At 47.8% G+C, this 16,498-nt stretch overlaps 1 protein-coding gene across 6 annotated transcripts in view; it reads left to right on the top strand.

Annotated features, from left to right (window-relative positions):
* DYNC2H1 (dynein cytoplasmic 2 heavy chain 1) overlaps positions 1-16,498 on the top strand; it is a 631,818-nt gene that overhangs the window by 59,440 nt on the left and 555,880 nt on the right. For all 6 annotated transcript variants that reach the window (XM_075592400.1, XM_075592399.1, XM_075592403.1 and 3 more), the window contains exons 25-26: positions 2,999-3,169; positions 14,419-14,801. In XM_075592400.1, the coding sequence (XP_075448515.1) occupies positions 2,999-3,169; positions 14,419-14,801 (554 nt within the window). The remainder of the gene's footprint in view (positions 1-2,998; positions 3,170-14,418; positions 14,802-16,498) is intronic.

Raw genomic sequence — 16,498 nt, 5'->3', positions numbered from 1 at the left:
CCCCCAGGTCCGTTTTTGACCCCTCCCCAGCTCCGTTTTTGACCCCTCCCCCAGCTCCGTTTTTGACCCCCTCCAGCTCCGTTTTTGACCCCTCCCCAGCTCCGTTTTTGACCCCTCCCCCAGCTCCGTTTTTGACCCCTCCCCAGCTCCGTTTTTGACCCCTCCCCAGCTCCGTTTTTGACCCCCCCAGCTCCGTTTTGACCCCCAGCTCCGTTTTTGACCCCCCCAGCTCCGTTTTTGACCCCCCCAGCTCCATTTTCGACCCCTCCCCAGCTCCGTTTTTGACCCCTCCCCCAAGTCCGTTTTTGACCCCTCCCCAGGTCCGTTTTTGACCCCTCCCCCAGGTCCGTTTTTGACCCCTCCCCCAGCTCCGTTTTTGACCCCTCCTGCTCCGTTTTTGACCCCCTCCAGCTCCGTTTTTGACCCCTCCCCCAGCTCCGTTTTTGACCCCTCCCCAGCTCCATTTTTGACCCCTCCCCAGCTCCGTTTTTGACCCCAAACCCAGCTCCGTTTTTGACCCCTCCCCCAGCTCCGTTTTTGACCCCCCCCCCCCGACATACACACTGACACACACAGGGACTGACACACACAGGGACTGACACACACAGGGACTGACACACACAGGGACTGACACACTGACACACACAGGGACTGACACACTGACACACACAGGGACAGACACACTGACACACACAGGGACAGACACACTGACACACACAGGGACAGACACACTGACACACACAGGGACTGACACACACAGGGACAGACACACTGACACACACAGGGACAGACACACTGACACACACAGGTACAGACACACTGACACACACAGGGACTGACACACAGGGACTGACACACACAGGGACAGACACACTGACACACACAGGGACTGACACACACAGGGACAGACATACTGACACACACAGGGACAGAAACACACAGGGACAGAAACAATGACACACACAGGGACAGAAACAATGACGCACACAGGGACAGACACACAGTGACACCCCCCCCCTTGCCTCCTGACTCCCCCTCGCCCCTGCCTTCCCCTGCCCCGCCTTCCCCCCCCTCCCCTGCCTTCCCCCCTGCCTCCCCCCGCCCCTGCCTTCCCCCCCTCCCCCCTGCCTCCCCCCCCTCCCCCCTGCCTCCCCCCGCCCCTGCCTTCCCCCCCCTCCTGCCTCCCCCCCCTCTCCTGCCTTCCCCCCCCTCCCCTGCCTTCCCCCCCCCTCTACCCTGCCTTCCCCCCCTCTACCCTGCCTTCCCCCCCCTCCCCCTCCTCCCCTGCCATCCCCAGCCCTCCCCCTCCCCTGCCTTTCCCCCCTCCCCTCCTGCCTTCCCCCCCTCTCCTGCCTTCCCCTGCCTTCTCCCCCCCTCCCCTGCCCTCCCCCTCCCCTACCTTTCCCCGCCTCCCTCCCCTCCCCCCTGCCTTCCCCCCCGTCCCTTCCCCCCCCCTGCCTTCTCCCCCCTCCCCCCTCCCCCTGCCTTCTCCCCCCTCCCCCTGCCTTCCCCCCTCCCCTGCCTTCCCCCCCTCCTCCCCTGCCTTGCCCCCCCCTCCCCTGCCTTCCTCCCCCCCTCCCCTGCCTTCCTCCCTCCCTCCCCTACCTTTCTCCCTCCCTCCCCTACCTTTCCCCCCCTTCACCCCTGCCTTTCCCCCCCTTCACCCCTGCCTTCACCCCCACCCCTGCCTTCACCCCCGCCCCTGCCTTTCACCCCCCGCCCCGCCCCTGCCTTTGACCCCCCTCCCCTGCCTTTCACCCCTCCCCGCCCCTGCCTTTCACCCCCCCCGCCCCTGCCTTTCACCCCCCTCCCCGCCCCTGCCTTTCACCCCCCACCCCTGCCTTTCTATTTGTATAATGTAACAGGGACTTATCACTGTTGAGAAACTGTCTCTAAATCCAGCAGTGTGCTGGTTAATTGCACAGGCAATAAACCAGACTCCACATGGCTGATTTAAGACTGTTAGAAAAAGGCTTTTCTGAGAAACAGGAGATTGCTTTAGCCCACAACTAGGGCTGACCAGTGGAACAGCTGTCTTGAGATGCAGAAGGACTGTATGCTGATAACAAGACATGGGGACCTGACCTTTATACCTGGACACAGACATTGCTATAGCATACAAGGGTGCTGACCCAGGAGAGCAGAGAGGCCTTTCCCTACAGCTACAACAAATAGATAAGAGACTTTCTTCTTGGACTGTTGTATATCTATATGTATATATGTTTGGGGTTGGTAACTAGCTTAGCTTCCCACCCAGTTAGAAAGGGACGGAGTAAAGGGGTAGATATTCTCCAAAGCGGAGTGGGCCTTTATTTTGTTTATTTTTAGTGTTTTTGCCCAGTTAAAGGAACAGGTGCAATAAAGCCTCATTTTAGTTTCACCTTAAAACGGTCTCCATTGCATACCTCTGCACACATCTCTTTCAAGAAGCATTAATGTGACCAACATCCATTCATTCTCATTATGTAATTTTTATGATTTTTGGTAGCATTATCGTGAGACTTTAGCTATACAGAGAACTCTTGTGCATTAAGTTTCTGGTGGATGTTTTTTCTTCATCCAGTAAAGGGGAAACAAGTATATCCTAAAAAAGTAGAACTCCATACAGCTTTTTACAAATTCCTTTTTAAGTTCAATATAGTTGGTGCCCGAGACACTTAATGAAGCAAATCGTTTCACTAAGGTCTCAGGACAGTCAGAATAAAATTACTATAGAACAGAAACCATTATATATTCTATATATGGTATACAGTATGGTATTACATTCTGTTTTAGATTAGCTGGTTGTTAGAGTGTAGAATCATATCTGTGTACTGTTTTAACTCGTTAAATTATACAATTTATTTTTTAGAATATATGAAATTAGAAAATAATTATATGAAGTTTTATAAACTCCTCAGAATATAGTTTTGGGTAGATTTGTAGATCTTCATATTGAGTTTCATTATTGCATTATACAAATGTAAGATATTCATTGTGTTTTCATGTTTTACTACAGATGGTTGTTCCATTTCTTAAGTATGTGCATGGAGAACACCTATCTCAGGATCATTGGCTAGATCTTTTTAGGCTTCTTGAACTTCCAAAAGGAACTACTTTAGAAAAACTGTTGTTTGGAGACCTGCTCAAAGTTGCTGATGTAATAGTATCAAAAGCTTCAGAACTGAAAGTAAGTTTGTTTTTTCTCTAACATGCACAGTATATTGTTTACAGTTTCATTAGCTTCATCATCGTCTCAGACATTAGTATATGCTTCTGTAACACCATGGAGGTTAATACATTGCATTTATATATGGGGGAAGGATAGGCTTCAGTCACAGATAACATTCCAAGATGCACTGTTTTTAAGTAAAAAAAAAAAAAACCTTTCTTGCTTTATGAGAGAGAGAGAGGCGCAGAGAGAGAGGCGCAGAGAGAGAGAGGCGCAGAGAGAGAGAGAGAGAGGCGCAGAGAGAGAGAGAGAGAGAATTTTAATTACTGTTTGTATGCTGAATTTACTTTAAATTACGGGAGAATTTACTATTTTAAAGTTGTTAATATACTGTCGTGTTTCACTTGACAGACACACAATCACACACACCCCCCCTCCCTTCACTCACACACCCGCCCTCTCCCTGCACTCACACACACATCACCCCTCTGCCTGCATCAGAAGCTCTCTGATTGGTTTATAGCCTGTCACATGGTGAGATCGTCCCTGTAAAAATCTAATTCTACTGACTACAGAGATTTTGGTCGCTTCGTCGCGCCTACAATAAACGCATGCGACGGATTCAATGCATTTGTTTTGACGTGACGTCGCATCGCCGGCACTATAAGCGCAGCCTTAGGGACTGAGAGGCAGTGTGTGTAAATTATCAGCGCAGGTAGGGTGAAGGTTATCACAATGTGGTGCTTAAAAATAATTAGTGCACTTAAATTAGTGAATATGATGGATATCAGTGCAATAATCTGTGCCCGTGAAAAAAGTAATATATCAAAGATACTGATAATACAAACGAATGGTTGAATGCAGCTGTAACCCAATGGTGGATTGCTTTCTCAATCCCGTGAAATATCAGAAGTCCAGAGTCGTAGGGAAGCGCAAACATATGTGGAAAGAGAGAACAGATATCCAATAGTGCAGTATTGTCTAATGCAGATACAGATGTTAGCTTCTTAATTCTTATGAGTTGGATACTCACAAGCATGGGAAGGTCTATATACACGTAAGGGTATCTTTAAATAGTGGATCTTAGACCGCAGTCTAGTTGAGGGTAGAACCGGAATATATACATCCACTTTCAACCTTCATGGAATGAGAAAGAGGACCGGACATAGTGCAGATTATAAAAACTTTGATAGTATGTATAAGATAGTATACACTCACATGGTTAAAATAAGGTACAGGCAATTTGATCAACGCAATCGACACCGGCTACTGGAACTTGGAGCAGTGTTCGTCCTCCTCAGTATGATCTTCCTGCCAAATGCACACCTCACGGCTCCGTCTGTAAGGCTCCGGATGTTTGGCGTCGGCAGATCCAAGGGGTTTCCGGTGGACAGCGTGGAACGTCACTCTACGCGTTTCACCACAGCTGGTTTCAGCAGCAGTGCCAGCATTAACGTTAGACAAAGCTATATACCCTGAACTCGCTATGGATTGGTCTAAAATGACATCATACGTGGAATACTGACTATATGAACGATGGATGTATATGCAATAGCTTAATTAGGGTATATAGTTATATACCCTAATTAAGCTATTGCATATATATCCATAAATTAACAGCAATTGGAAGGAGAAAGCATGTTTGTTGCCGACGCCAACCAACTAGAAGCCCATTTGAAATTGCACTCCTTGGCAATTAAAACTTAACATTTAATTATAATATAGATAAAATAGGTTCTTAACATATAGTAATTAGTATTTAACAACATATAATGTACTTATGCGGGAAGGGATGGGGAGGTGGTAGGCGGCCACAGTGTATAATAATTTATGCTATGCCTAAATACAACGGCAATAGCACCTAACAAAGATTGGCCTTAATAAAGAGTCAGTTACCTTGCTATAATTGCCCAAGGACGCTTTACCTATATTGGTGTATTGTGCGTCATGTGGTTCAGCATACCGATCAAACAAACCTATATTGATCTTGTTGCCCAAAACAGTGTACCTTAGGTAAATATAATATTTAAACTAATAGATTGTTGTTAACACTGTATGTGCAAATCAATGATAGGTTTGGTGGCATGTGGATTGATTCTGCACCAAATGACATACAAAAAACACTATACACAGTAGTTAAATCAGGAAAGCTATAATCTTATAAAAAACAGGATTGGGCTGATACTGAGCACTCTGCTTAATTGACTAAAGCAGTAATATAATACTGTGGTATGTGGACATGCCGTCCAAATATAATCTGCACTGTGAATGTATATCCCCTGCAGGATAGCTGTACACAAAACACAATAATTGAATCACCAAACAGTACACTGGTGACCAAATGAATCTGCACAACAAATACTGACAGGCCTAGCTGAGCTGGTGGTAAGCGTCTGTGAAAGCGCTACTAATTGCAACTTTCCAGCTGACAACCTCAGAGCATGCTGATACAATCCTGATACAAAGAATCACAGTGCAGAGACAGGCTGTGACCAAAACCACAGAGTGAAAAGGAGCTGCCAAGCCTGGAAGCGATCGCGGTTAAAATTGAGCAAAAGCAGAGAACTTGATACAATGTAATGATACTACCAGTCTCTCTCCCGATTCCCTCACGCTGACGTCACCACGCCAAAAACGCCTACGCGTTTCCCCTCCTTGACGGAGATTCTTCAGGGGTGAGTGATAACCAGCTGATTGCGGAAGCGTGTTTATATAGCATCAAGGGTTGCCATAGCAACCGCCGGGCCAATAGAAAGCTCATATAACGCTTATACCGATCAGAAGGGTACTGCATGTAAGAACAGCTGATTCTTAAAGAAGTACACACTAGAAGTAAATAATAAGGTAAAATTGACAGCAGGTAGTAAAGTCCCAAGCTGGCATAGGTAGTGCTCATGGGTGTGCATTTACAAAGAGCTTGCAATATTATGCCAAACTGTTAGATACTGAGTAGCTGCTCTGTGATATGTGGCAAATTACTATCTTAACATGTTAAGACATTAGAACATGTACTAGGTGGTATGCCAAATAAAACTCTATCTATTCCTTAAAAAGAGACTGTTTTTGCTTGCTTGCCAGTAAACATAGGGATCAAACTATGATTAACAGATATAGAGTTGGTAATTTTGAGATTTTTTAATGGATAACACAGTATGTTATCAACATTCAAATAAATGGGGTATATGTAAAACCCTCATTTAGCCCATAGGATTTAATGTTTTTAGTTTGTATATCCATTCTGCCTCTCGTTTTAATAATCTGTTATTTATATCACCACCTCTGATGTTGTTTTTGATATGGTCAATGCCCATAAAAGATAGGCATTTAATATCTCCCTGATGGACATTATTTACATGGCGAGCTACTGGGATGTCTAATTTATTATGGATGGAGTTTATATGTTCAAGTATTCTTTTTTTGAACTCCCTGATAGTTTTACCAACATATCTGAGGCCACACTCACAACTGATCAAATATATTACATTAATTGTTTTACAGCTAATGTGGTGTCTAATGTCGAATGTTATGGAGTTGTCATGGGACTTAAAGAACTTACAGGGTTTATGTACTGGCATGCTTTGCAATTCTTGCATTTTATACATGCCCTTCGGTGGAGTTATTAGCCATGTTGATGAATTTGGGCGTTTTAAAATGGCTGTGTACCAGGCCATCCTTCAAATTTGCAGATCTCCTACTGGTAATGCTTGGAGTGCCTGTTAAGATTTTATTCAGATCATCATCTGATTGCAAAATATGCCAGTATTTGGTGAAAATCTTTTTAATCTCATTCCACCTGTCATTATAAGTTCCAATGCAGCGGACTTGAGTGTTTGATGGTTTTATGTTAGGACCCAATAATTGTGCTCTAATGCTATCTCTAGCGCGATGATATGCTTTTTTCAATATAGCCCATTGGGTATCCCTATCCAGAAAACGTTCTTTGAGGTCTTGGGCTTGTAGATAGAACTCTTTTGGTGTTGAGCAGTTACGACGTAATCGTAAATATTGCCCAATGGGGATACTGTTGACTAGAGATGGCGGATGATGGCTCGTGGCAGCAAGCAAGCTGTTGGTAGCCGTATTTTTTCTAAAGATTGTAATTTGTACATTACCATCAATGTCCTTACTTATTTTCAAGTCCAGAAATGTTATTTCTGTTGCATTGTACTCAGAAGTTAGTTTTAAATTTAAGTCATTAACATTCAGTAGAGACACGAATTCAACCAACACTGTAGCCGGACCATGCCAAATCAATAATATGTCGTCTATGAATCGAATCCACAGTTCAATATGTTGTGTATATTGTGCAAGTCTGTCACTGAACACGTATTTGTCTTCCCACCAGCCCAGGTACAGATTAGCACAGGGGTGAGCAAACTTTTTATGCCGAGCCCCCCTTTTCATCCATGAAATTTCTCGGGCCCCCCCCTGCCTGATGTAATCAAAATCACATGACGTCAGCGCACGTGAGCTGGTTCAGCCATTGAGGGGGAACCAGCTTTGTAACGCCCCCCGCCACGCGTCTACAAAAAAAGTATTTATAGCACAAATTACATAATTAAAAATAAATATTATAATATTTGTCTAATAGCGTTCCCCCATTTCTGCTGTATTATTAATTTCTCTCTTTCCGCCACATTAGAACACCTCAGGACCTCTCTAACCTCTTCCAGTCTCTCCCTGTATTTCTCACTCCCCCTCCAGTCCCTCTCTATTCCTCCCCTCAGTGTCTCCCCCTCCCCCCCCCCACTCTCTTTCCCTCCCCCCAGTGTGTGTCTCTTTCTCCCTCCCCCCATTGTCTCTCACTCTCTCCCCTCTTCCAGTCTCACACTCCTCTTCCAGTCTCTCCAACTCCCTGTATTTCTCACTCCCCCTCCAGTCCCTCTCTATCCATCCCCTCAGTGTCTCCCCCCACTCTCTTTCCCTCCCCCTGTGTGTCTCTCTCTTTCTCCTCCCCCTAGTGTCTCCCTCCCTCCATTGTCTCTCACTCTCCTTCCAGCCATTGCCTCTCCCTCCCCCCAGTGTCTCTCTTGCACTCTCCAACCAGCTATTGTTTCTCCCTCCACCCGGTGTCTCTCTCACACTCTCCCTCCAGCCATTGTGTGTCTCTCTCCCTCCTGCCAGTGTCTCCCTCCCTCCCACCAATGTCTCTCTCATCCCCATCCCCATGTAGCTCTTTCACCCCCCCCCCTCCCCATGTCACACTCACTCTCACCCCCCTCCCCATCTCACACTCTCACCCCCCTCATGTCACTCACAACCCTCCCCATGCCTCAGTCTCACACTCACTCCCCCATGTCCCAGTCTCACACTCACTCCCCCATGTCCCAGTCTCACTCTCCCACCCCCCCATGTCCCAGTCTCACTCCCCCCCCATGTCCCAGTCTCACTCCCCCCATGTCCCAGTCTCACTCCCCCCCATGTCCCAGTCTCACTCCCCCCACATGTCCAGTCCCCCCCCCCATGTCCCAGTCTCACTCCCGCCCCATGTCCCAGTCTCACTCCCCCCCATGTCCTAGTCTCACTCCCCCCCATGTCCCAGTCTCACTCCCCCCCATGTCCCAGTCTCACTCCCCCCCATGTCCCAGTCTCACTCCCCACCATGTCCCAGTCTCACTCCCCACCATGTCCAGTCTCACTCCCCCCATGTCCCAGTCTCACTCCCCATGTCCAGTCTCACTCCCCCCCCCATGTCCCCAGTCTCACTCCCCCCCCCATGTCCCAGTCTCACTCCCCCCCATGTCCCAGTCTCACTCCCCCCCCATGTCCCAGTCTCACTCCCCCCCCATGTCCCAGTCTCACTCCCCCCCATGTGCCAGTCTCACTCCCCCCCATGTCCCAGTCTCACTCCCCCCATGTCCAGTCTCACTCCCCCCCATGTCCCAGTCTCACTCCCCCCCATGTCCCAGTCTCACTCCCCCCATGTGCCAGTCTCACTCCCCATGTGCCCGTCTCACTCCCCCATGTCCCAGTCTCACTCACAGTCCAGAACAAATAAAGTGATGCTGCACACCTCAAAAATAGAAAAAAACATACAATTACCGGTGCTCCAGTGTTTGCACGAAAGCCTGCAATCAGTCCAGACAGATGAATGAAGGACAAAGGGCACTGCGGATTTGAGCAAAATAAACTCATTTATTGAGCCAACACGACGTTTCGACCTAAGTGGTCTTTTTCAAGTGACAATGGCATAAATACATTCCACAATAGTAACATATAAATAGTGCCCCAATTCCCACAATGCAGCCTGTCCAATTAGTGTAGATGAAGTTCATATGCTGAGACAGTCCCTTTAGCCAATCTCCAATCTGTGCTCCTTTACACCAGCTGGTGTAAAGGAGCACAGATTGGAGATTGGCTAAAGGGACTGTCTCAGCATATGAACTTCATCTACACTAATTGGACAGGCTGCATTGTGGGGATTTGGGCACTATTTATATGTTACTATTGTGGAATGTATTTATGCCATTGTCACTTGAAAAAGACCACTTAGGTCGAAACGTCGTGTTGGCTCAATAAATGAGATTATTTTGCTCAAATCCGCAGTGCCCTTTGTTCCTTCATTCACCAGTCTCACTCACCCCATGTGCCAGTCTCACTCACCCCATGTCCCAGTCCCACTCCCCCATGTGCCAGTCTCACTCCCCCCCATGTCCCAGTCTCACTCCCCATGTCCCAGTCTCACTCCCCCATGTCCCAGTCTCACTCCCCCCCCATGTCCCAGTCTCACTCCCCCATGTCCCAGTCTCACTCCCCCCCATGTCCCAGTCTCACTCCCCCATGTGCCAGTCTCACTCCCCCATGTGCCAGTCTCACTCCCCCATGTCCAGTCTCACTCCCCCATGTCCCAGTCTCACTCCCCCATGTCCCAGTCTCACTCCCCCATGTCCAGTCTCACTCCCCCATGTCCCAGTCTCACTCCCCCATGTCCCAGTCTCACTCCCCCATGTCCCAGTCTCACTCCCCCATGTCCCCTGTCTCACTCCCCCATGTCCCAGTCTCACTCCCCCATGTCCAGTCTCACTCCCCCCATGTCCCAGTCTCACCCCCCCATGTGCCAGTCTCACCCCCCCATGTGCCAGTCTCACTCCCCCATGTCCCAGTCTCACTCCCCCATGTCCCAGTCTCACTCCCCCATGTCCCAGTCTCACTCCCCCATGTCCCAGTCTCACTCCCCCATGTCCCAGTCTCACTCCCCCATGTCCCAGTCTCACTCCCCCATGTCCCAGTCTCACTCCCCCATGTCCCAGTCTCACCCCCCCATGTGCCAGTCTCACCCCCCCATGTGCCAGTCTCACTCCCCCATGTCCCAGTCTCACTCCCCCATGTCCCAGTCTCACTCCCCCATGTGCCAGTCTCACTCACCCCCTCTTCCCATGTCACACACGCTGATGCAGGAAGCAACGAGATGCTGCTGTGTACTGTAGCACAGCGCAGCACAGCGCCACCTAATGGCCAAAAGAAAAATTGCAGCTGCAGACGGCTTTTTTCCCTCTGCTCCTGGCAAAATCGCCGCTGCTTCCTGCGCCCCCCCTAAACAATCTTGCGCCTCCCAGTTTGCGCACCGCTGGATTAGCATATGTTGGAGCACAAGACGTGCCCATAGCTGTTCCCTGGGTCTGGTGGTAAAGTGTTCCATCAAATAGGAAGAAATTGTGACATAAGACAAATTGCTTTCTCCTTCCAATTGCTGTTAATTTATGTTAATTTTGGCTCATAGTTGCACCCACCGTCACTCTAGACGTGTAAGGCACAATCATATTACATACACATTATTATTTCAGTGAGCATTATATTTTCTTTTCGTTTACATGCATATATATCCATCGTTCATATAGCTGTGGTGAAACGCGTAGAGTGACTTTCACGCTGTCCACCGGAAACCCCTTGGATCCGCCGACGCCAAAACATCCGGAGCCTTACAGACGGAGCCGTGAGGTGTGCGTTTGGCGGGAAGATCATACCTTAGTCCCTTTATGAGTGCAATACTTCTTTTTTTTATTTTTTCATAGGCATTAATACTTTTGCTACAGCCCTGGCTAAGGCCGAGCTCATGGTGCCTGCTTCGCAACGTGTGCGCTTGCGTGTTCGGCAATTTTTGATGTTAGTGTATTAAAGTGTACAAACTAGAAACTACTCCTGGCGGCAAAGTACAGAGTTGATGCTGCAACACTTTGCTGCCACAACCGAAATGGAAATTTCGTGCTGCAGTCGCGTCACGTGAGCTGGTTTAGCCAATAATGGCGAACCAGTTCCGTGACGCATTCGCCATGCCCCCGGCCGTGACTCAACTCCTGCAGCTAGTGCTCTAACTGGATGCGGTCGCTGAACCGTGCCTTGGGGCTTAGAGGTGCACATTTTGTGCCAGCTCCTTAAAATTGGGGCATCCATATAAATAGTTGGCTAAGAGGCTATAACTGGATGCAGTCGCTGAATCGCGCCTCGGGGCGTAGGTGCACATTTGGTGCAAGCCCCTTAGTAGCCAGCATCTTTTCACCTATATACAGGTGACATATTCATTTGGCAATTTGACGTTATTCATGTGTCAGCTTCATAGGGAGAGATATCTGTTGGACTATATGCCTCTTTCCTATGATTGGTTTAGATACTGAGGCACACGTCTAGTCATTGGTAACAGCATTTCACATCAACTCCAGCTCCACGCCTATATGGTGATCGTATAGCGACGAATTATGCGGCTATAAAATACGTCCCCGTCTCTTATCTGTGCCCGAGAGTTAAAACAACTTGCTCCTATTATTTTTAAGATTGTTAAGATCCAGTTAAAGTACTGGGATATATTAGTGCATGGAATGACCAATACGATATTCATCATTCCATGTTTTAGATAAATCACCTTATGCTATATACTTACGTTCTATACCTCCATCTACTCTGGGGTTATTAGCTTACTAACCTGGGTTTAAGGAGTAGGATCATATACCCCTATTTCCTCAATTCTTAAGACGCCATCGATTCTAAGACGCACTCTTGATTTAATAAAAAAAAATTGGGGGAAAAAAAACCCACTATACTAAATGTGTAGAATTTTTTTTCTGGGGGGATTGAGAGGGAAGGGGGGGGGAGAGGAGAGAGGGAAGGGGGGGGAGAGAGAGAGAGAGAGAGAGAGGAAGGGGGGGGGGAGAGAGAGAGAGAGAGAGAGAGAGAGAGGGAAGGGGGGGGGGAGAGAGAGAGAGAGAGAGAGAGAGAGAGGGAAGGGGGGGGAGAGAGAGAGAGAGAGAGGGAAGGGGGGGGGGGGGAGAGAGAGAGAGAGAGGGAAGGGGGGGGAGAGAGAGAGAGAGGGAAGGGGGGAGAGAGAGAAGGGGGGGAGGGAAAGGGGGGAGAGAGAGAAGGGGGGGGAGGGATGGGGGGGAGGGAATGGGGGGGAGAGGGAGGAAAGAGGGGGGGAGGAGAGGGAGGGGAGGGGGGGAGAGGGAGGAAAGGGGGAGAGAGGGGGAGAGGGAGGAAAGGGGGGGAGAGGGGGAGAGGGGGGGAGGGAGAGGAAGGAGAGAGAGGGGGGGGAGGGAGAGGAGGGGAGAGAGGGGGGAGAGGGAGGGAGAGGGGGAGAGGGGGAGAGGGGGGAAGGGGGGGGAGGGAGGAAGGGGGGGAGGGAGAGGGGGGGAGGGAAGGGGGAGAGGGGGAGGGAAGGGAAGGGAAGGGGGGAGAGAGGGGTGGAGAGGGAGAGAATGAAAGGACACACAGACAAACACACACCTTCTGCACACAGAGATTTGACAGGGGGAGGAGGGGGGCTGCTGTGTCCGGTTGCTGTGAAGACAGAGCCGTGATCTCTCTGCACGGAGGGGGGAGGGGGGGCTGTAAACAGCTATGCTGTTTGCAGAACACAGACCGGCTGCATCTCCAGCATATCTCTCTGCACGAGGGGGAGGAGGGGGGCCTATGATCGCAGACATTTTTGCTGCACACAGAAAACCGACAGGCATCTCCAGCAGCGCCCCCTGGCTGTTTTTTTTGTGTTTTTTTCCCCAGTGCGTCGATTGTAAAACGCAGACCTATTTCAGCCACGTGAGAAAGGGAAAAAACCTGCGTCTTACAATCGAGGAAATACGGTATATTTGGCATCCGACTGCTTGAGGCACATATAACCACAACTTTTCAAAACTGACTTTTGAACAGGAATTGGTACATCTCATTAGGGAATGGTCGTGGACATAATTACCATATCCCTCTATACAACATTATTTTATTATATTCTTTTTTAATTAAAATTATTTTAATTGAATCATCATTTCAACATTGGCAACACGAGTGCAGTCATTGGGGTTTGTTTTTGTTTGTTTTAGTATTGTTACCCTTATCCCCATTTGTACCTTTTTGCCACTCCATACTACCCTACAACACTACTGTATATCTATGCCAGCTGATGCGGGAGTCCCATCTTCCCCCTTCGCTCCTGCAGCTAGTGCACAGATCGCTGGGGCTGCAGGAGTGTGCGGCAGAGGCGCGCGCGGCCGTAGCAGGCACCGTGAGCTTGGCCTAACTCACCATAATCCCTGGGAGTTTCTGCCTCTTGAGACACCTCTGATTCCTCTGGGTGTGCATGCAGCTCCTCTATGTGCTTGGAAGCCATCTTGGTGTGCTCTGACTTTCTCCCAGCTCTCACCTGTTTTTGCTGATATTTGGGTTGCATCTGTGTCTGCCTGGAGAGAAATTTCTCCATATAAATGCTTCTCCTTACTTTTCAAGTTACTGTCCTGCTGTAGAGCTTTTCCTGCTCCCCCCCCCCCCCCCCCTCTGTTCAGCTGGATTGAAACTGTGAGGGTTATATTCAGCCTGATGTCTCTGCAGAGACTGCCTACACATGTATCTCCCCCTCACAGGAGCATGCAAAGTCGGACTGCTTTTTGCTGTTCTGGGATCATTCATTGAGTTTTTATCTACTGCTTTAAATCATTTGTTCTGATTGTTTAAGCTGCTGATCTGGGTAGGAGCAGTGGGACTGCAGGAGCTCAGGGGGGTGTGACTTCACCCTCTGGCACCATACTGGAAGTCTGGGCTAATTCCTATGGAAACATAATACAGTTAAAACAATATCAATGAGCTGTGAAAAACTAGAGTTGGTAAACTGACAACTTATTGGACCGTTTTGCGAAGAAATATAAAAAAAGACATGCAAAGAGAACTGCACATTAAAAGATGGAACTTCATAGAGTTATCACCACTTGCAAATTTATTATTTTGGGGGTCTGATTTATCTGTAAGATTTCATTAAGAAACGCTAACACTGACATGATCTTTTTGAACAGGACCTGAACAGCCGGGCTCAAGGAGAAATCACAATCCGGGAGGCTCTGCGGGAACTGGATCTATGGGGAGCTGGAGCCATCTTCACATTAACAGATTATGAGGACAGCCAGGCACGAACAATGAAGCTGATTAAAGACTGGAAGGACATAGTCAATCAAGTTGGAGATAACCGTTGTCTTCTTCAGTCTCTGAAGGACTCTCCTTACTACAAAGGTTTTGAGGATAAGGTGTCTATTTGGGAGAAAAAACTTGCGGAGTTGGATGAATACCTTCAGAATTTAAACCAGATACAAAGAAAATGGGTGTATTTGGAGCCCATCTTTGGCCGTGGTGCTCTTCCAAAAGAACAAGCTCGTTTTAATAGAGTTGATGAAGACTTTCGGTATGTATGATAACACGAGGTTACTGCACCCCGATACGGAGCTTTGCTACATATGTTTCACAAAGTAGTAGTGCAGTCCTTAACTAATGCTCAGCTGCTTTTACAACATGATATTGCTGATTTGAACTAAACTAAATCCAGCAAGTGAGTGCATAAACTTATGTCAAATATTTTTGGGGTCGAGCACAAAAGGCGAGTAGGGGTGTAATGATTGATTAGAGTTGAGATATATGTGTAGATGAGTGTAGAACTTTAAAGGACAGGAAGATAATGTTGTCGTTTTATAGTGCTATAATTAGGAAGCCAGCAGAGAGATTTCAGGAGCCCAGATGCAGATACGAGTCTAGAGGAGCAAGAAATTATTATAGCACCAGTATTTTTAAATGATTGTAAGGGAGACAAGTACAGTATTGGACAGGGAGTCCTGGTAAAATAATTTTGCACTAATCAATAAGAGAATGAGGGCATGTGTTGGTGTTTTTAATAATAGAGGAATATTGGAAGGGGCATATCTTTGCAGTGTTTCTGAGGTAGAAAGTGCAAGATTTAGTAACAGCATTTATATGAGAGTAGTAAGCGAGGAAGGAATCAAAGGAAACCCCTAGGCAAACTACTTGCGAGACTGGATTAATAGTAGTATTATTGACTAATAGAGAAGGGAACAATGTGACCTGGTTTGAGAGGGAGTATGACAAGCTCTGTCATATACCTATTACGTTTGCCATGATGGAGGGCTATCCAGGCAGGGATTGCTGATGATCAATCTGTAATTTGTGACTGCAGGTGTGAGGTCAGGTGTGTGTCATCAGCATAGAGATGATAGCTGAAGCCAAACAAGGTAATGAGGACACCCAGCAAGAGCGTATATAAAGAGAAGAGTAGAGGACCTAAAACAAAGCCTTGAGGTACACCAACAGAGGGATACATAGAGGTACAGTAGTGGGGGGGGGGGGGGGGTGAAGGGATACAGAAGGAGCAGTGAAAGATGTAGAAGAAAAATAAGGAGAAGACAGTGCCAGGAATGCCAAGAGAAGGAAGAATTGTAGGGTATGAACAGTGTCAAACGTAGAGGAGAGGTCAAGAAGAATCAGAACAGAAAGGAGTAGAGTATCCTTGAAATGTGGCAATATGGGGGTCATTAGCTACTTGGGTCGCTCATTTGAGAGGGTGTAGTAGATCAGAAGCAAATGACAACAGAGAAAGGACAAAAGTTGATAGGGGAGATAGGGTTTTATTCTTAAAGAACAGTTTGAACAATAGTATACTTAAAGAGCTGAACAAGTGCCAGATCAAAAGATGTATTAAAGAGATGAGTGAGGATTGGGATGAGGGTAGAAGCAAGAGATGGGAGGAAAGATAGTTAAAATGGTTTAGGTTGAGGAGAAGAGCAGTGGAGACACTTTCTCCTCTGTAATTGAAGGAAAGGGCATACATTGTCGAAGAGGAGGATTAGGAAGGAGAGGTGTGGAAGGGACAGATGGGATATTTCTGCACATACAGTAGCTTCCTGTGATGGTGCTAGTCTCGAGTCAGGCAGACCCGCACTGCTGAGGTAGGAATGCAGAATAACTGACCAGATCTTAGGGACAGAGTCCTGTAAGAGTATTCGTAGTCGGTAAGCAGGCAGGGTTAAGGACTGGCGGCAGTGGTGCAGAGTCCAGGCAACATGCAAAAGGTCAGGGCAGGCGGCAGAGGTA

Source organism: Ascaphus truei, chromosome 3 (genome assembly GCF_040206685.1).
Source record: "Ascaphus truei isolate aAscTru1 chromosome 3, aAscTru1.hap1, whole genome shotgun sequence".
NCBI classification, from domain to species: domain Eukaryota; kingdom Metazoa; phylum Chordata; class Amphibia; order Anura; family Ascaphidae; genus Ascaphus; species Ascaphus truei.
Note: the sequence above shows the minus strand (reverse complement) of the source record. Positions and strands in the feature narration are given on the sequence as shown.